This window comes from Hypoxylon fragiforme (genome assembly GCF_022984875.1).
Source record: "Hypoxylon fragiforme strain CBS 206.31 chromosome Unknown GGS25scaffold_1, whole genome shotgun sequence".
NCBI classification, from domain to species: Eukaryota; Fungi; Ascomycota; class Sordariomycetes; order Xylariales; family Hypoxylaceae; genus Hypoxylon; species Hypoxylon fragiforme.
This window is the reverse complement of record NW_026054756.1, coordinates 3,054,818-3,074,503: the sequence shown is the minus strand read 5'-3', so window position 1 is coordinate 3,074,503 and position 19,686 is coordinate 3,054,818. Positions and strand designations below refer to the sequence as shown.

General features: G+C 49.4%; 6 protein-coding genes across 6 annotated transcripts; 3 read left to right on the top strand and 3 right to left on the bottom strand.

The window, feature by feature from the left end:
* The first annotated feature begins 448 nt into the window (after window positions 1-448).
* GGS25DRAFT_471398 (small heat shock protein) lies at window positions 449-2,002 on the top strand. Its single transcript, XM_049259347.1, has one exon. It carries the CDS (start codon window positions 918-920, stop codon window positions 1,635-1,637), a length of 720 nt encoding a protein of 239 aa, XP_049121710.1. The 5' UTR covers window positions 449-917; the 3' UTR covers window positions 1,638-2,002.
* A 699-nt stretch (window positions 2,003-2,701) lies between these two features.
* Window positions 2,702-4,952, bottom strand: GGS25DRAFT_45989 (putative sugar transporter). The gene is made up of 5 exons (XM_049258926.1): window positions 4,265-4,952; window positions 3,296-4,144; window positions 3,068-3,224; window positions 2,913-3,008; window positions 2,702-2,832 (listed from the first exon to the last, which is right to left on the bottom strand). The coding sequence occupies exons 1-5, from the start codon at window positions 4,649-4,651 to the stop codon at window positions 2,762-2,764; spliced, it is 1,560 nt and encodes a 519-aa protein (XP_049121709.1). The 5' UTR covers window positions 4,652-4,952; the 3' UTR covers window positions 2,702-2,761.
* A 464-nt stretch (window positions 4,953-5,416) lies between these two features.
* GGS25DRAFT_517220 (glycoside hydrolase family 17 protein) lies at window positions 5,417-6,582 on the bottom strand (the record flags this gene model as incomplete). Its single annotated transcript, XM_049263347.1, has 3 exons — window positions 5,417-5,613; window positions 5,730-5,929; window positions 6,035-6,582. The coding sequence occupies 3 exons, from the start codon at window positions 6,580-6,582 to the stop codon at window positions 5,417-5,419; spliced, it is 945 nt and encodes a 314-aa protein (XP_049121708.1).
* A 796-nt stretch (window positions 6,583-7,378) lies between these two features.
* Window positions 7,379-9,600, bottom strand: GGS25DRAFT_46025 (uncharacterized protein). Its single transcript, XM_049258930.1, has 3 exons — window positions 9,014-9,600; window positions 8,771-8,930; window positions 7,379-8,691 (listed from the first exon to the last, which is right to left on the bottom strand). Exons 1-3 carry the CDS (start codon window positions 9,210-9,212, stop codon window positions 7,521-7,523), a joined length of 1,530 nt encoding a protein of 509 aa, XP_049121707.1. The 5' UTR covers window positions 9,213-9,600; the 3' UTR covers window positions 7,379-7,520.
* A 4,474-nt stretch (window positions 9,601-14,074) lies between these two features.
* GGS25DRAFT_517218 (uncharacterized protein) lies at window positions 14,075-14,831 on the top strand (the record flags this gene model as incomplete). Its single annotated transcript, XM_049263346.1, has 4 exons — window positions 14,075-14,192; window positions 14,245-14,318; window positions 14,381-14,458; window positions 14,532-14,831. The coding sequence occupies 4 exons, from the start codon at window positions 14,075-14,077 to the stop codon at window positions 14,829-14,831; spliced, it is 570 nt and encodes a 189-aa protein (XP_049121706.1).
* Window positions 14,832-15,149: 318 nt separating this feature from the next.
* Window positions 15,150-17,439, top strand: GGS25DRAFT_45956 (uncharacterized protein). The gene has a single exon (XM_049258922.1). The coding sequence runs from the start codon at window positions 15,423-15,425 to the stop codon at window positions 17,004-17,006; it is 1,584 nt and encodes a 527-aa protein (XP_049121705.1). The 5' UTR covers window positions 15,150-15,422; the 3' UTR covers window positions 17,007-17,439.
* The last annotated feature ends 2,247 nt before the right edge of the window (window positions 17,440-19,686 follow it).

Sequence of the window (19,686 nt, the reverse complement as noted above, 5' to 3'; positions counted from 1 at the left end):
CTGGGAAGGTTACGTCAAATGTTAGGTACACAGGCACATGTACATCTAAATTAAGCAACCGGAACCCTATTTTCCAGTTCGTTGATTTTCTACACATTCGGGGGATGACGTCGTGATGCGCGCACGGGTGCCGGGAGGGCCAAGATTGGATCCCCTGCCAAGACTTTTAGCGGCCTTGATGATCTTTTTTGCACCGCCACTTGGCATCAGCCTGAACTTGAACTTGAAGAAACTTGGAATTGTCCGCACGCCGCACGCCGCACGCCCCACCAATGTCAATTTCAACTTGGAACTGGGAAGAGCTTGAGCCACAGGGTTGTTGCAAAGCCACTAGTCACACTAGACTTGTGGCGAATTGACTACCTAGTATGGATACCTAGTGCTACATAGGTACCTAGTAACATACTCCGTGGTACATAGGTACTTGTGGAATCTTCTAGCAGATTCTCGCAACTTCGTGAATCATCGTGAGATGCATTGTCGTTATTCCACATCACAACACGTGGATCTTGGCATACATGGAATCATCTGCATAGTTCTAGATAGTTTTGGATTGTTCGAAATGATTACCTAAGTGCGGTTTGCTTACCTGGACGTTTCCTGAATGTGGTAGAATGCGTACGATGTATTGTGTTATGAGTGCCTTATTATTATTTAAAGAATATGCGACATCGTGAGACTTGTTTCCCTTTTTTTCCCTCAGGTTACAACACAAGCTACAACAGAACAGCAACCTTTTAAGACGTGCACAATCAACAAAGAATTATTTCATCCCATCTTCTACTCATACCTACTTAACTCTTTCTTCCAAGAGCCAAGCCACACAAGCTTTACACTTCTACAAACCAACTACTAATACCTACCTTTGAATCCGATTACTCAATAATCTCCCACATCACACATCACAAACCACCAAAATGTCCATGTTCGGTCCCCGCTTCTACACCCCGGCTGAGCCCAACTACACGGGTCTCTTCCGCCTCATCGACGACTTTGACAAGTACTCCGGCCAGAACACCAGCAACTCGCCCACCCCCACCACCACCACCACCCATGGCAACGCTCACCCCAACCACGCCGCTGCCGCTCGCCACCCCAACAACAGCCGCGCCCGCCTCGTCCAAACCTTCGTCCCCAAATTCGACCTAAAAGAGACGGAGGCCGCCTACGAGCTGCACGGCGAGCTTCCGGGCGCCGAGAAGGAAAACGTGCACGTCGAGTTCAGCGACGCGCAGACCATTGTCATCCGTGGCCGCGTCGAGCGCTCCTACACCACCTCCTCCTCCCCTACCCCGGCAGCCCCGCTCGTAGCGCAGAAGACGGGCGAGAGCCAGAGGTCGCTGCAGCCGACCGTCGAGGACGACACCGAGGACGAGGAGGGCGCCACCATTGTCTCACACGCCGCCAAGGAGGACAGCGGCAAGGCGGTGGCGGAACAGCAGAAGGCGAAGCAGCAGCAGCAGCAGCAGCACAAGTACTGGATCACGGAGCGCAGCGTCGGCGAGTTCTCGCGCACGTTCCAGTTCCCCGGCCGCGTCGACCCGGACCACGTCCGCGCGGCGCTGGACAATGGCATCTTGACGGTGGTGGTGCCGAAGGCGAAGAGGCACGAGAGTCGGAGGATTGAGATCCAGTGATTGGATTGGTTTTGAGGGTGCGTGGCTTACCTGCCTAGGGTACTTAGGTACTGGGACTTCCGTCATCATCCCCCCTTTTCTTCTTCTTCTGCGACAGCATTTATGATAGTCTACGATGGACAGGCTTAAGGGTATATGCATGGACTCTACTAGCTTTGCTTGGTCTGGTGTCGTCTAGGTAACTACCGGCCAACATACAAATACATCATGAACGGAAAAGAGGAGGATTTCGAGTTGTGGAGTTGAGTTGAGTTGCTCAGTTAATCGCGCGGTTGCATTGCTAAGGAAAGGGGCTTGCTTTCATGCATTATAAGGGATAGCAGGAGTTATTTCGTTAATCAAAGAAGAACATGGTTTTAAAATAATAGCTTTGTGACTTTGGTGCAAGTGATCGTGATCGTAGTGAGACGTGGATTGCATCTCTACCTAGGTAGGTAGGTAACTGGCTGATTAGGTAACCTAACAGTCTATTTTCATAATGACTGATTGCCTACCTACCTACCTACCTACCCAGGTACTTAGACAATTTAGTAGATACCTTAATAATCATAAAGAAATCGCCATCATAACATATATCTCACTGGCAACTTTGACCTCTTAGTTTGAGACCTGGGGGGTCGAGGGGGTCTCTACGTAACGTGGAGAAGCAGAAGGTTAGTGGTTGGCTTGACTTACATAAACTCCTACCACTCTCATACCAAAAGCCTCTTCTATCTATATGCTATAAATTAGGTACTGATAATACGACACGAGGTATCAGAAATTATTTTAAAATGTAGTGTACTACATATAGGCACTCTTGCTTGAACTACTTTCTATCTTAGCACGCCGAGCCTATGAAACCCCATTTTCGGGATTAAATAAACATATGCCAGTGCAAAGATACCTACTTACTTATTTATGCAGTTACTATGTTCGTATCACAATGTGTACACATCTCTATTAAACCTATGACTCTTTCTAATAACCCCAAACTTGATTTTACCGACCCGGTCTTTATCTAAACGCATGCACCTAATGTATTAATCCAGGGGCTCCTTTTTATAAGCTCTTACCTATTTATTACGATTAAATGTTCGGAAGGAAGAAAGCAAAGTCCCAGCAGGTGATAATCATGATTATCCCTATTCGGTCAACTCCGAGTCATCGTCAACTAATGTAGAATCCTCGTCTCTCAGATTCGCTTGGAGTAGCCCTATTGTATATCAGTCAACACTCATGCACAGGGGGGGACTTGGGCGCCGACCTGGAGGCCGAAAGATATCATGTGCATACCTTGTGTGACAGAACCCTGCAGATTTGGATCTTTGCCATGTCTATCGATTCCGAAAAGCTCTGCCATCTCTTCGAGCGACCGGCCCTTGGTTTCCACTGCTGCTGATTAGAGACGATGATATACTTGACATACTCTCCGAGTTTTGACCACCTACCTAAGCAACACCGCACGAAGAAGAGTGCAACTACGCATATGACGGCAAACATCACGTACAGACCATAGCCTGTGGCGCTTTCAATCGGAGGCGACGCCTGGGCTACTACAAAATTCGATATCCACAGAGAAGCCGTACATAGAGCATTCCCCTTGGCCTGAGTATGTATGTTAGTTAGCGAACCCCTGACGGGGTACATAGTCACGTAGTCGGCGCAGGGTCACTCACACGTAAAGAAATGGGGAAAATCTCCGCCGCGTACGTCCAAGAGCCCGAGCTCCAGCTCATATTAAAAAACGTAAAAAACATGTACGGAAAGATGACAATGGCGTTGTTGCTGGGACTGTTCGGATAGTCTGCCGCGTGCTGCTGCAGGACACAGATCCCAATCAGCGCGGTGATCATGCCAATGAGACCAAGCTGAAGCCAGGTCTTGCGTCCAAAGCGGTCGAAGTAAAAGATGGGGATCCAAGAGCTGAGAAATAGAACCACTCCGATCCCGCCGGTTGCGAGGTTGGCCATGGTGGGGTCGACGATGCCCCCCTTTTTGAAGAGCGACGGCGCGTAGTAGAAAATCCCGTTCGTGCCTGTGATTTGCTGGAACATCTGTATGCCCATCCCCAACAGCGTGACTCTCAAGACCGGCCCCTTGAACATATCGGACCAGGACGCCTGCGTCGTGATCTCCTCCTCCGACACCGTCTTCCGAATCTCGCTGATCTCGAGCTCAGCCGCTTCCGAGCCATGGAGCCTCGAGAGGACCTCGAGCGCACACTCGTACCGTTCCTCCGCCACCAGCCACCGGGGGCTCGGCGGCACCCACGTCCAGCACCCGACGGCGAGGACGAGCGCGGGCACGACCTGGATGGCGAGCGGGATGCGCCACCAGTCGTCGGAGGCGAGGAAGTAGAAGGCGTACACGACCCAGAAGACGACCATCTCCCCGAAGCAGAGGATCATCAGCTCGATCCCGACGATCCTGCCGCGGAGCGAGGCGGGCGATATCTCGGAGATGTACAGCGGGACGCCGGCTGAGTATGCGCCGACGCCGAGGCCGAGGACGAAGCGTCCGGTGCTCTAGCGGGGTGGGGATGTATATATTAGCCTTCCAAGACAGACAGACAGACATTCATTAATCAACAGCCTCCTCCTCTGGCATCCAACAAACTCCAGGGGCCACCACCTCTAGGCACCTACAATTTGCGCGATCGTGTACGCCGCAGCCTGCAGCAACGCCCCGACCACAAACACCGAGCTGGCGAGCGAAAGCGTGCGCTCCCTCCCGCACGCGTCGGCGAAGAAGCCGGTGGTGATGGCGCCGACGACGCAGCCGATGTTGTAGACGCTGACGACGAAGCCGACGCTCCAGTCGCTCGCGGGCTGCATGAGCGCCAGCCACCGGGCGTCGGCGATGATCATGGCCATGACGCCCTGGTCCCAGCCGAAGAGGAAGGCGCCGAGCGAGACGAAGGCCGTGAGCGTGTAGACGTAGCGTAGGTTGGCCGGCCGCTTCCGATCCCCCGGGGCGGTGGTGGGGTGGGAGGGGGGCCGGATCGGCGTTGTTTGCTTGATGGAGCGGAGCATTGGGTTCGGTGCAGTGGTGGGGGTGCGGACTAGGTAGGTAGAAAGGCCGAATCTTACTCCGCTTTGTCGATGTGCATAGATAGTAGTGTTAGATAGCGGCAGAGAGTGGGATTCCTACACTAAAGAGAGTAGCTAAAAGAGAGTCTACATAATAACTTAATGGTTTGTACATAGGAGAAGGGAATCAGGGATGAGAAATGTGGAGATGGTGCCCCTGGAACAGGGGGTGGACGTTAGTTCCGCAGGCCAATATAGTCACATGAGCACCCTGTATCACTCAAAACTTGGTCACCTAGTCCCCTAAATAGTACCTACCTAACCTAGTAGCTTCAGTCTTTAGAACCTTATTAATGTATCGGTAAATTGCATATCTTTGTTTGATAAGATGTGTTACAACAATAGCAATCTACTACCTACTAGTAGTATTGCTAATCTTACCAACATACCTCACAGTTTGGTAGGTAACTTATAGCTACATGGAAGTTGTTCATAGCCTTACTCCTTTATGGCCCTATTATCATTCATTAAACTATTACAACTTTTATATAATCTAACCCGAGTTCTCCTTGTGATTGATTCGTCATATTCTAATTCCATCTCTCTTTACCAATACTTTCCCTCTTTATTCTAAAAAGTTTTGTACCTATTTACCATGCTCACATATGCTGTTTGAACGCCGCCCATATGCAAGATTCTTCTTCTTCTTCTTCTTCTTCCCCCTTCCCCTTCTATGCCTAGGCAGGTAGGCAGGTAGGCATTTTATGCTTAGCATGTGAGATCGAACTTGGGCGTGGCGCTGTCGAGCGGCGTGAGCGAGAACGAGAGCTCCGTCTGCGCCGTGTTGGCGTCCACGAGCGTGTACCAGAAGGTCGTGCGCTGGCCGAAGAGCGCGCACCCCACCTGCGAGTAGTAGCGCTGCGAATTCTCGACCGAGGCGATGGCGTCGCCGGACTGGGGGCCCACTGGAGTACGGATGATTAGCTCGATTGCATCTTCTTTTATTGGAGTAGTTTCTCGGAGTGCAGGCAGGTGAGAGGAATGGAGGGGAAGGGGGAGAGGGAAAATAGGGCCAACTCACTGCTAGGCCAACCGGTCTCAGTGATAAAGACTGGCTTGCCAGCCGCCACGCTCTCGGTCTGCTGCACGGCGGACCAGAAGTTGTCGGCGGCGAGGTCGATGGAGTTGGGCTTGGTGTTCTCGAAGTATGGGAACCCGTTGTGGCCCAGGAAGTCGACGGAGGCGGCAACGCCCGCGTTCTCCGGAAGGACCCAGGCGGTCCTATTTCGTATTAGCATCAGCGACGAAATTTTAATATGGAGGCGGGGCTTTTCGTCTTTTTTTCTTTTTTTTCTCTTGAAAAGCTTTTCCTGGGGTAGCACTCACCAAGTATCAACGTGGCCGATGGGCTTGCCCTCTAGCAGCGTTCCCCGGAACCAATCTCGCATCCATCCGATATACCCCTCGATCTCCGCGCCCGTCGCGCCAGGGCCTGCATTGTTCTGCTGGCCGGTCGGGCTGGCGCGGTAGAGGTCCTCAGAGCCGACACTAACACCAATGATGCGGTCGGTGAATGCGGTGCCGAGCTGCTTGGCGGCGCTGATGAGGGCGTTCAGCTCGTTCTCGTAGGCGGCGCGGCCGGCGCTGGCCCACAGGCCAACGAGGATCTGCGTGTCCGTGTCGATGGCGGCCTGGTACGCCGAGATCGGGTCCGCCGCCGTCCCGCACTGGATCGACGTGTACAGGCGCGCCGCCGTGAACTGCCCCTCCGTCCCCGCGAGCCCTTTCGCCCGCTCGAAGAACCCCCGGAAGTCATCGTACCCGCGGCACGACCCGTCGTTGTTCGTCGCGCCGTAGTTGAACCCCTGGTACGCCTGGGCGGCGGCCGTGGCCGCGAAGCCGAGGGAGGCGGCGAGCTGGTTTCGAAGCTGCATGTTTGTATTACTTCTTTTTCGGGGGGGGCTGGCTGGCTGGCTGACGTGCTTTGCTGTATGCAACCTATGTACTAATGCAAGGCAGAAAGAGGGCCTAAAGATCTGATTAAGGTACCTTAGTTGGGGAGGGGAATCATGAATCAGGCAAACAGAAAAGGTAGGATCATCTCTGATATTTATCTAAAAGGGCAAAGGTTGTATGTATAGATCGTCAACATTAAAAAAATATACCCAGACAGTACGCAAGTAAAAATAGACCCCCCAAGAAATCCGACCCCCCTTTTCTGTTTCTAGCCAGGCACAGTGATTCGCCCAGCCCAAAGGAGATGCTCCAATTTGAAGTTTTGGCGACCGGATGGGGGGGAATGACGACGAGGGCGGCTCGTATTTGTCAGGCCAAGAGTCGCCGAGGAGCTTGGATAGACCGGACAGGAACGATCAGGTACATCCGATTGGACAGGGGTCGAAAAGAGAGCCCGATCTGGCAACTGATCGGCTCTTGTTAGCTGGGAGACTTGCGTACTGCCACGAAGGTACCAAGGAAAAAGCTGTTGTCACCGCCCTCTCATCCACAAAGCGTCATGGAATAATAAGATGGCCCCTGCGGCGTTGCCTCCTAACTACTTCTGACGGAAGAACGGCATGGAATGAATGAGAAACGGACATGTCGATGTGGCTGTGCGAGATGTGTGCTTGACAGAACAATTCCCCCCTTTTGTGTGACTTGGCCATTCAGGGGTTCAGATGAAATATTCCGGACCCCGAGCATGAATCATGCATCTACCCGTCCCAACGCATGCTACCGAATGTTTGACAGCAGCTATCCACAAAATACTCTCCTAGTTTTAAAAATTTCCATATCTATTGAAAAATTACCATGATAATAGTATTTTACCTGGTAATACACAGTATCATATTTATGTCGCAAGAAACACCCCTTAAGTGAACCCTGTGCTCCCCCGACGGCTCTCAATCGGGCTGACCGTCGCCAAGCTATTCGCACTTCCATCCTCGCTAACACCTCGTCGCACTTCATCCGCGCTAATAGGAGATACCAAGTCATCGAGCTCTGGCTCGCCAGGTGCGCTGGGCACTGACACGTAGCTGAGCCTCTGCTCGACCCCCTCATCGCTTTCGATCGGTGACACTGGGTCTGGGTTGTTAGCGTTGAAACCATCCCGGCGCTTCCCACCGAATGCGACGGTTTCGATTGGTGACACGGGAATGTAGCTTAACCGTGGGCTCTGCAGCATTGCCGTCGCGCTCGTCGGTGTTGTGTTGGTGTTGCCTGAGGTGCGCGGGGACCTGGGTGTTACTGTCGCTGGTTTGGTGCCTGGTGGTGGCGGTAGAGGTCTTGTGAAAGGTACGTGTGGCGATGTCTTTTGTTGTTGAACTTGCCGTTTTTCTGTGCTGGGACTCAGACTTTGCGTGCTGGCGCTGAGTCGACTGTCACTTAAACGCTTCCGTAGATTCGCGTCGACGGGGTGAGCGCCGAGTGGATTGCTGTTGGATCCGAGTGGCCAGTTGGGTCCGAAGCTCTGACGTGCTGATGGCATTGTCGATTTGTGTTTGTCGCGCGTAGGCGATGAGGCAGCGGCAGCCGGATGTTCATGGACGACGGACAAGGGGCGTAGGACTTTCCTGGGTGTTGGCTTTTTGATCATCACCGTTGATGCTGCCACCCCCCGTGCGGGCTCTTTTTCTCTGGCCGGTGAGGCGTTAGACGAGGTTGTGGCCGTCTTTGGAGGAACTGGAGGTCCACTGGCGTCGCGGCGAGTCGTCCGACGGCGGTGACGGCGCAGCACAAGTACTGCAGCTGTGACCATAAGAATTAGAAATACAATACCCCCAACTACGGCACCTGCTATTGCCCCCGCGGAGGTTGAACCATGTGAGGATGAGTCGTCCTGAGGCTGCGTAGCGAGTGAGCTAGACGATGAATTCGTGCTGGTTGGCGACGTTTCCGATGATAGAGTCATTAGCTCTGGTGGGAAAGGAAACATCTCCCCGAATCCAGGGGAAGGGTCACATTCGACATGTCTAAATGTGATACTAGGGTCACTATCCGTTGTAAACGCATAAGTGAAGCAGTACGGGTTTGCCTCCGAGCTATATTGAAACGCAGGCTGTCAGTGTACGCCTCCATTTGGGCTACGATGAACTCAATTCATGCTGGGCTTGAACCAACCAACATAGCGTGTGCGATCCACATTCATCTAGGTTGCTGGGAGAGTCCGTATAATCGATACAGTCGGTATATATCGTGGAGACGCAGTCGTTCGCTCCAGGTGAGCAACAACCGCGATAATCTCCCACGTTAGTGCACTCGTATCCGAACTCACAGGTGACTTGATAACTGTCGTTAGCAATACTTTCATTCTTAAATTCGGATGTCTGTGATAGGGACTGCTCTATAGAGGGGATGCCTTACTTGTGCTAGATGTGGTGAATCCGCAGGTGTCGACCCCCAACACAAATCCAGTCGTGCCCGGAACACTTACCGTTGTGAGAGACGGCGGCTGCTCGCCAGGACGAACGACAAAAGTGTTGGCAGTCTCTGTTGGAATGCTGATAAGTGGCATGTCGAGTTGCCGGGGTTCGCGATGGTCATCCCTCAGCTCGGAATACATAATTACGAGCGAAAAATCGAGTGATCAGGAACTCGATATGGGCCAAAAAATCGTCCGAAATCATCCCAAGCTAGCAAAGTAGGACTCGAATCCGTTACTATGGAATGCCCCCCTTTACCAGCTCTCATTGTCCTCTGATGCGGCAAATCTCGTGGCGCAGAAGTCTTACAACTATGTCCTTAGCCCCCTACCCTTTGTGCTAAACTTAGCTCATCCCCTAACCACATCGCAAAGAACGATAGATGAGACAAAAGATATCGTGACATGAGGACAACGATCGGAGTGGGTTTCTATCACCCCGCCCGGTTCCGTCTTTGAACAATCGACAAAGGGGTTGGAGATGGGTAAATTTGCCTACCCTTTATCGCCAGATCCTTGAGATAAGACGGGCATCGTGTGTTGTCTATATTGCACTAAGTCCCAGCCAATATACGTAGATAGATATTAGACCAAAATTCTTTGCTTTGTTAATGAAACTGGAAGCCTGGGTATGTATCTAGGTAGATAGACCGACGCTTAGTATTAAGGATCGAGAACACTCACCAAGACTATTGTATTGAACTCGCATAACGAGCACCAGTATCAACTAGCTACCTAGACAGACATAATTCTGGTAGAAATGTCATTCCCCATCAGTCCGGCCGTTACCACAGCCTTTAAGAAAGTAAATTGCCCTCTTGCTGAGAACAGGCACGTATAGACAGGTCAACTACCTGCGGTCGAGTAGTGAACTGCCAATAGTATCATTTTTTTTTTGGGGGGGGGGGGGGGGGGTTCATGCGTGTGAAACTCGTCTTGAGGGTTGAAAGCCCGCTCCGAATTGCTATTCAGTCCTTTCGTCACATGCGCAGTCGCCTCTACATCGTCCAAGAGCCGGCGGGTTTTCTACTACACCGTAGGCGACTCCCATCATATCGCAGTCAGGCTCATCCAAGTATCCTATTCTTAGGACGAGCCCATGCTATGATTTCTGACTATGATTTCTGAGTGTCCCCATTCAAACTATTATCTGGGCGAACAATGATACGAGGTTGAAGGGATATGATGGGAGGTGGAGTGTTAGCATTTATGAATTGGCTCGATGCGCCCAACATGTAACTGTGCAGTTTCCGCACAACATTGAAGGCCATCGATATCCGCTTGCCGGCTAGATGGTATTACCTAATAGTCTAGGCCGGCCCATCTCGAGGAGCCTTTGCTAGTTGGTGTTGGCACCACTATTCGCCAGTATTTTACCCAAAGGTTGAGTGCTTCCGCCCGTGGTACTGTGCCTTATCTTGGCGTAGCCCTCAATGGCAGCTGACTACTGGGTAGTCGAGGCTCTCGTACTTGATCGCGGCTTGCATTATTGTAAGTGATGAAAGCCAGGAAGAAGCAGAACAGCACTTTCAAATTCAAACCAAGATGGCCTACGGCCCGCAATTGAGTGGCTCTTTTGTTTGCAGCCTCTGGGTATAAGTCCGAGGTGGAGTATGTATTGTTCTCGAAGCTCGCCAGAGAATGGGGTATAGCTATCCGCCGCAGATTGGTGGAATATCAGATGAATAACAACATCGCTATGCATGTACATAAAGGGGCTCGAAATGGTTGGTGGCATGGTTTATGTAGTTATTAGTCATGTCTAGGTACCTACCTAGTTAGGTATGTAGGTAAGTATGGATGAAATATGTGGCTCTTCACATCACAACTTCCACTGAATAACAATCTACATTTGGTTTCGAAGTGAGAATTAAGGCCCCGATCGGAATCCTTCTTAAACTGCCTCTTACTTAAATATCCCTACTATAAAGTGGGTTTTTGGTCATAAAAGTCATCAGCCACAACATAAAAACAACACCTTACTAAAAACAGCTAGGAAGCTATTTGCACAAATTCTGTAAGATCCCTGTAACGATTTTAAGAGCCTCTTGGCAGGTATCTTTTAAATTGGGTCAAAAACTAAACTACAACAGGTAAAGCGTCTCCATCTTTCTCAAAAATAAGGCCTTTTTTAAGAGGCGGTTGAAAGGTAGGGTCTTACGTTAAACTCGACCTTACAGAGTGGGTCAAATATGCATTTTCATTTTTAAAAATAAACACTTTTTTAAATAAATAAAATCCATTTAAATTGATAAAATTCTTAAAAAAAGAATCAATTATTATTTAATTTTATAGCGGTTTAATGAATATTCTTTTATTAAGGTGGCTATTAAATTGAATTTTATTTGAATTTATTTGGATTATTTGAATTTGAATATTGCGGTCGGTAACCTTAGAGGTTGAATTCTGGCTCCAAAGGTTCAATTCTGAAAGAGAATCGCAGGGGATGAAAAGATACATTCTGGACCCATATATTCTTTATGCATTTGAATGTACCTCTCCACTTTTTAAGAGGCAGTTTAAGAAAGATTCCGATCGGGGCCTAAGAATTGCAGAATAGAAAGATTATAAATGGAGGAGATTTGAGGAGATTTGAGGAGATTTGAGGAGATTGGGAGAGATGAGTTGGGTTCGACCTTATCTAATATGGGTAGGGCGGGTCTATCCGTCTATCGTCTACCGTTGTGGAGCTTTCTTGGGGGGATTATCGAGGTAGCTTAACCTTAAAAGTTATTCCATTACATCAGTCAGCTGATCACCTAGTGATTAGCGCTGGGTTCTTTTCGCGTATCGTCTATCGAGAATTTAGCGTTACCTAGATTCACTAACGATCTTCTTTTTCTTGCTTTCCTTTTTGTTTATCGTTGTTTATCATTGTTGATCCTAACCTTGAACCTTGAAGTTATTTATGAAATTTTCTAAGTAACCAGCCTACATGTTTTAGGTATGTTACCCTGCTGGGCAATAATTAATTGGCAATCGGAAACTAAGTTCCGCAAAACATAAGGAACTTTTTAGTGAGGATCGAATAGTTTATAACTGTGTTTCATAACTGTTCCACAAGGTGGTATCAAGTATCCTGGGCAGTGGTGAGCTAATAAACACACCAGTGTCGGGAATAGCCTCGAACGACTCGTACATGATGTGTGTACTCCGTACTATAACTAGTTAGTAGTATTAATACATAGTAAAACTTGTACATAACAAGCCCAACCCTGTCATTTACAAACAACGCTAAAAGTCGCTAAAGGCCGTTCAAGGTCGCAGCGATGAGGTTCCATGGTGGAAAGCAATTTACCATAGTAATAGAAAGCAGAGATCCGTGGGTGGGTGAAAAGAGTCCATTTACGAAACAAGACAAGAGGAATCCGCGATACTAGATCAAAATTGGCAGATTGTGTAGCGGTGGACGGATGAGCCGGGGAATATTAATGACACTAGGTAAGGTACTAGTTAGTGAATAGTACTAGTGATCACACCTCAATGTTGAATGCCCATATGTACCCTAGGTAACCTAGTAGATAATATTATTATTGATGAATTCGGCTCTGTTAAGTCCCAACATCGTCAACAGACGGTCAACTTAGCATTGACAAAGTTTTATGATAGGGCACATGCACTTTGCCAGGGTTAATTCTTCGTAGAGACTGCAGTATTATTACTTACCTCTACATATGTCGCAAGGAACTCAAAGGAAATTGTTCAACATCGAAGGTCAGTACTGAGTACATAGTAGTAGTAGTTACATACGATACAATTAACGGTACTCGAACCATAACGTTCCACAGAATAGCCAATGTCAAAAACAGATCCTGTCCAATGCCGTCTGCTTAAACCCCGCATGCCGTACCTCCAAGAATGCAGTGATACGAAGCTGCGGTGCTGCCGTGTACACTTACCAAATGAGGACGAAGCAGAGTATATCTAGTTACACAGGTATCTACCTTCCTCGTAATAAATCAATGATTGCACTGACTTAACTGCTTTATGTGTAATAAGATAAGACCCATCCACACCATCCAAGCTGATACGAGTTAATATTACCCAGTATCATCTCCAATTACTTGGTATTATAGTACATATATTAATGAGATGAATGAAATTTAGCGAAGGGACGGAGAGGGACGATAGAGGCACGTACGATAGATACTAGGTACTATGTACCTGCAGGCTATCGACCTAGGTTAGGTACCGATCATAGAGAGACTTGCCTAGATGCATTATTTTAGTGGGCTAGCCTAATAAGGAAATAGTAGGAGGCAACATGGCTTGTTGATTGGTGATCTTAACTTGAGCTTTCCCTGTCTGGGGTAAGCTGGGCCACAATACCTGGCCCTTGCTGTTTCCAAACTCCTTGGTACCTAGGTAAGTATTGAGCCTGGTGCTCCTAGTAACTACGTCCGTACGTGTGTACTAATGCATGGGGACCATGGGTAGATCGGCAAGCGGCAACTGCAGCAACGCAGGTCAAGTTCCAAAGGAGGCCCAGAATGGAAACCCATGTGGGTATTAGTGGCAATTGTGACGAATGATTGGATGATTCAGGATCCGTTATCGTGAGCTTCGTCGTCAAATGCCCTCTCTACTTGTCATTTTTATTTTCCCGCGCCTTCTTTTTTTTTCTTCCTCACCTACCCTCCTACCTAGCCAAAAAAAAAAAGGCAACGCATCAGACATTTATTTACTCAACCCCGGCCAAAGATACTCAGGTACAACCCACATAATAGTTGTGACTGTTTTATTACGTACCCCAGTCCACTTGAGCCCGAAGCCCTCAAATTCTTCTTTTCTCTTTCCCATCCGCTCATCCATTGATCTTGCTTCTTCAACGCTTTCGAAACTTTTCTACACTTCGCTTCCAACAAAAAAAAAAGAACATTTTAATAACTTATTCATCATCCATCCGCAACTTTTGGCTTGTCTCCTAGCCAACCCGGCGCTTATCAGTCCGTATACGCCGATCTCAACGCCCCTCTCAAAACTCGACCGATTCAATCGCAAACATGTTCACCAAACTTGTCGCCGCTGTCGCGTTCTCCACGCTCTCCTTCGTCTCTGCTCAATCAGACTCCAACTCAACATTTACGATCGACCCTTCCCTAGTTACTACACCTGACAAAGGTACGCTCTTCTAGCTCAGTGTCGGCGTTGGTGCTCTGCTAACAATAACAAGTTACTTGGTGCCAAGGACAGCAGGATAGCTGTGGTACCCTTTGCGGCTCGCCAACCGTCAACAATTGCGATACCGTAAGTCGACCGTTCTGATTCTCTCTAGAGTTAGCTGGATTAATATTCTAACGAGGATGCAGAACACATTGAACTTCCAATGTGTGTGCCAAGGCGGCAATGAACCTGATTTGAATGTCTACATGAACACAATGCCCTGGGTAAGTCAATCAATCTTTCATCTCGCCTATAACCTATTCCTATATATCAGCGATAAACTAATACCTTTAATAGTTCGTTTGCGAGAGACTCCAACAAAACTGCATCACAGCAACCGAGAACAATGCGGCCGGTCAGAAGAATTGTACATCGACGTTTGGTGACAAGTGTGGTACGGAAGTTGTGGCCGATCACGCAGGAGAGGGTGCCTCAAGCGGAACTAGCAGCTCCAGTGCAGCGCCTAGTGCTACTTCCGGTTCCAGCTCCGCTGCGACGAGTTCGACGTCCCAGGGAGCAGCTGTCCCAACGCATATCCAGCATCTCGGAAATGGCGCTGCAGCTGTGGCTCTCGGCTTATTCGCTTATATGCTCTAAGACTAAGATTCGACAAGAGTTAGATTGTTGTTGTCCCAGAAGATGAAACGACATAGTTTATAATTGGCATGAAAGAGAGTTGTTATGGCAGCGCCATTCCTGCCTTGTAATGTACACTTTTAACATCAGCACCAAATGCGCCTTATATCACCAGACGTTGGCGCCGTCGAGTTGTACGTGACAACCCTAATTCACGAGGAGATGATTCAAGTATTGATGATAAGGCACAAGTCGGGAGAAGTTAATGTTTAGGCAAGTCATTGAAGGAGCATGGTATTGAGATATTGATGGGGGGAGGGAGAGCAAAAATCGCGAGCTTAGCAATTAGTACCTCACAAAGCAGAGACAGAACAATAGATTTGATCAAGATAAAGGACAGGTTTTGTTCTATTTATCCTGTTTTGTATCATTCACCAAGTTTGAGGAACAATCGCTGATGTGTTACAAGGACATTGTTGCGATCTTTATATATTCATTATACGTCACTTGGTCACATTCCCGTAGTGGGTGGACGTCCTGAGAGCTTACACATTTTGCATCAACCAGGTTCAGACCACTGACTGATCTCCTACCTATTTGAACAAACTAAGTATGGCCAGTTCCAACGCGAACCAATTTACCGTACCGGTAGGTACTCGCCACTCAATCGGTATCAAAATCCAATGCCTAATGGCTTGGCTGTTGGATGGTATAGACGATCCAAACGAAGCCGATGCGCACAACCTACCACCCTTATTACAATTGCAATTTGGCCAAGACACAGCACAAGAAGTTATAGGTCATGCACGGAAGACGCTCAAGGACCATGGTGTCCCCATCGCCGAATCGTCTGATCCTCCGGACACCTTTGATAAGTGGCACGTCGACTTGATCCATAATGACACTGATCACCCTGTGCAAGAAGTCATCCACAATGACTATCAATGGCAGAGCCTCGAGATCCGCAGCCCGGCGATGTGGGCGGGGCAAGAAGCCTATGACGAAGTCAAGTACGTCGTCAACCTCCTGAAGTCGAAGCACCGCCTCCGAGTCAATCCGTCATGCGACTTCATAGTCTACATCGGGAATGGGAAGCGGCACTTCACGGCCGACACAATCAAGCGACTGAGCATCCTCCTCTGGACAGCCGACCCCATGCTCTCCCGCCTCCACGCCCCCTGGCGCAGTGTCAGCGACTGGTGTCCCACCATCCGCCACCACAGCGAGCTGGCCCAGAACTCCCCGCTGCCCGGCTTCCCGCCCCTCTCCGATCCCATCCCCGTCGTCCCCTTCTCCGACACGACCCGAGAGGAAAAAGAGCTTGCTGGAAAGTGGCACGAGCACGCGGAGTGGCGGCGCACTCAGGGTCCGTTCATGACGCTCGACAACGAGCGCGTCGACCCCTTACTGGGCTGGCCGCCACATGCGTCCGGCGCCGCCAAGAAACATGGTACAGCACCACCACCACCACCACCAGAAGGAGCACCAACAACCATCAGCCCCTTCATCCCGCCCGCCTGGCAATCCCTCCTCTCCGAGCAGCGGCGCCTGCGCCCGCACACCTTCAGCCACGTGCCGCCGCAGTACACTGAGCACGTGAACCTGTACGTCGACCTGCCCGAGCAGCAGTGGCGCCGCATCGGCTGGCTGCCCTCGTCCACCTACCCCGGCGCCCCGCCGTACCCCGAGCGCCCCGGCGACGAGCACGGCGAGCCCGCCGTCACCACCGTCGAGGGCATCGTCCGCCTCGCGGCCGCGCGCTCCGCGCTCGACGTCGGCATGGTGCTGGGCGGGAGGACGAATTATAGTTTTAGCCACTACGCGCACAAGGCGCTGAGTGCCGCTGGCTCCTCTAACTCTAACTCTAACTCTGGTGCTGCGACGGTCGAGTTCCGCGAGGCGGGCGCGTCGCTCGACGGCGAGTGGATCGAGATGTGGCTGCGCGTCGTCGTGGGCGTCGTGAGGTTCGCGCGCAGGGCGGGCTCCGCGGCGTTCATGGATGTGGTGCAGAAGCTGGTCGATCAGGAGGAGAGAGATGCGAAGAGGAGGGCGTGTGGGGGACGCCACGAGACGGTGGAGAAGGATGAGGAGAGGAGGTACTCGGTGTGTGATTGGCTGGAAGATATGGGGTTGTGGGCGGAGGCGGCGTGGGTTTTGGGGAGGGAGAATGCGGCGGGGGTGGAGTTGCCGCCGTAGGGGGTGTTTATGATGTTAAGGCGTTGAAGTCGGGATTGGGTTGGGTAGGTAGAAGTCTTTTGTGTGTTTTTATGTGTTTTGCGTGTGCCGGCCTAGTAGACCACTGATAATACCCCCCCCATCCCGTCGCTATTTCTTTGTCTACGGTGTTAGGTAGGTACCTGGTTATCGAAAGGAGGACAAGGAGTCTATATAGTATCATTTAGAAACTACCTACTTCAACTCGTATTCTGCATAAGTAGGTAGATAGGTATATACATAGCTATCACGTTTACTCTCAAGTTTCACATAGTTGCTTACCTATCCATTGCAACTTGGGGTTGTTCGTATTGGTGTAAGTGCTGCATAGGAAAATATTATAAAATATTATACTAACTACTAGTAGTATAAATACTAAAATTACTAAATAGTACATGGAGTATTACAAGTATATGCATACCAAGTACATTTGTAGTTTCATGTTCTACGACATGCATCCACGGATGTGCTAGTAATATATGTAATGCTATTCGATTCGTGCTACCCCTGAGTCGTCCAAATAAAGTTATGCGACGCTAATAGAACTTACCCGATGCGTCGAACTTCTTGATGATCAACCAATAGGAACTAACTAATCTCGGGTCCCCCCTTTTTTTCATTATCAAAGGCCATTGCTCTAAGATATCAAGCAAGAGAATTTCGAATTGAAAGATAATATCAACAATTGCTAGTGTAACTTGTGCGGACAATAGTACTCTGTCAGGCCGAGAAGTAGCGGTTGAATGTACGAGCTAGGTTGGTGTGTGGTGATTATGGCATGTCTCTTCACATAGTCGACTGCCTACTAGGCATATGGTGATGAAAATGGTCAAGTGAGTCACAGAAGTTTCTCGTGGTATTAGAAACATGCAAGTCATCGTTGTATCACACATAACTAGTTGCTGCTGGATGTTACAACTTCGAGCGTTTGATGCTCGGTAGAAATTCAGTAACAAATAACATGAAAAATAGGGGTACAGGCAGGAGTAAGTCGGTTCGAGCAAGGCTTATAGAGGAATCTAATGTATGGGCTGGATTTGATCTCAAGGATCAACACTTACTGTGGCAAGTAAGTGCAGTGAGTCCCTAGTGCTAAAGACGTCTCGGCCATACAAGGACAGTGTACAATGTACACAGTATCTACTGGTGTATGTGACTCTCATAGCAGTTGGCCAACCCAATTATCAGGGTGAAAACGAGGCATCTATTTTGCCCCGGGCCGACAAACAGCCGCCACCGCCTTCCCATTACCCTACCCTACCCTCTTCCAACCCGTGTATGCCTTATAATTATTAAAAACGGTAGAAAATTCCATCACCACGGGATGGCCAAGCGGTTGCAGAGCCTAGTCTGGAGTTTTCCGTTCAAAATAGGGGTCCCAGTAATTCTAGAAAGACCCTCGACGGTCCTCTGTTCGACTCCCCCCGAGGGAGATTCCCAGATCTGGCCGAGCTGGGAATTTTGAGCCAATGCCCCAGACACGGTCCCAACCCCTGCTATGATAGAGGAGCACCCCTATTCCTCGGAGCGAGGTGGATATCATGACCGCAAAGAAATACTCCTACGATCGAAAGTAATGGAGGGCGCAGTAGCCTCGCAGGTGACTCGAGAGGGCTGGGCCGGGACGACGGGTTCCTATATTTTTTTTTCTTTTTTCTTTCTTCATGAGTTTCTTTGTTTCCTTTTTTTTTTTTCGTTTACTCCTACTCCCACACCCATACTCACGATATTTTTTGCAGTCTTTTTTTTCAACCTGATTATTATGCCTTATTCCATCCATTCAAACCACAATTAGTTCATGACACTATTCACGAATTTACTGCCTTCTACACTACACCCAATTACTTTGGTGATGCCTTACCTTCGCACACCTACCCCATAATCCATAAACACCTTATTTACTACGTACTATCCATCGACCCGATCAACGATGTTTTTGTTTTATTTTATTTTTAAAAAACCTTCCCACTCCATTACAAGGCAGCAAAACGACCACAAACAATCCATCGATACCAGGCACCTACTAGCCTAAGCATTTGTTGACTAGATTCCTCATCGCATCAGTAGCAATCAATGCCTTCACCTTCGTTACTACCAAGACTACACCAGAACTTATATCACCAGATAACATTCCAACTTCGTCTAGCCTTACCTGAGAAGCGTCACAAACAAACCGAAAATCAGTTTGGTCCGAGCCATTCTTCAACCCGTATTCGACCAGTCACCAGTATCGCTTCTCTCTCTGCCACGAGGCGAAAACCTGGAAGATGCAGAACAACATCGTTTGTTGCGCGGGGATCTCTAACATCCCCCGGAGATTATGGAAGCTTATACACGCAGATTGTCTTTGTTCCACGTGAACCCCCCCCCCCCCATGTGGTCCCAGGTAGATAAACCCCTTGACACCATCCATTACCTTGCCCTACCCGACGACCATCTTCGCGCATACATATCTCAGACCTCCCACATCACCTTCTCTCCCCAGCCGCTCAGCTGTTACCTTCTTCGCACAAACCAACTAGCCGCTTCCACCCCCCCCTAACACCTCTTCGTTCGAAGATTTGAAGGCATTCGATCAGGAATATGTGTAAGCTGGCTATATTGTGCAACCTGGCGGGATCCTGCGGAGATCGAACATTCTCATTCTCATTCTCTCTCTCCA

Excerpts from the sequence above, each read along its gene's own strand:
- GGS25DRAFT_471398 (XM_049259347.1), top strand. The coding sequence starts at position 918 with ATGTCCATGTTCGGTCCCCGCTTCTACACCCCGGCTGAGCCCAACTAC.
- GGS25DRAFT_45989 (XM_049258926.1), bottom strand. The coding sequence starts at position 4,651 with ATGCTCCGCTCCATCAAGCAAACAACGCCGATCCGGCCCCCCTCCCAC. Across the intron at positions 3,225-3,295 it reads TTTTCCCCATTTCTTTACGT|GCCAAGGGGAATGCTCTATG; the intron begins GTGAGTGACCCT and ends ATACATACTCAG. Across the intron at positions 3,009-3,067 it reads CTTCGTGCGGTGTTGCTTAG|TGGAAACCAAGGGCCGGTCG; the intron begins GTAGGTGGTCAA and ends AATCAGCAGCAG.
- GGS25DRAFT_46025 (XM_049258930.1), bottom strand. The coding sequence starts at position 9,212 with ATGTATTCCGAGCTGAGGGATGACCATCGCGAACCCCGGCAACTCGAC. Across the intron at positions 8,931-9,013 it reads ATTCACCACATCTAGCACAA|TCACCTGTGAGTTCGGATAC; the intron begins GTAAGGCATCCC and ends ACAGTTATCAAG. Across the intron at positions 8,692-8,770 it reads GGATCGCACACGCTATGTTG|CTCGGAGGCAAACCCGTACT; the intron begins GTTGGTTCAAGC and ends GTTTCAATATAG.
- GGS25DRAFT_45956 (XM_049258922.1), top strand. The coding sequence starts at position 15,423 with ATGGCCAGTTCCAACGCGAACCAATTTACCGTACCGGTAGGTACTCGC.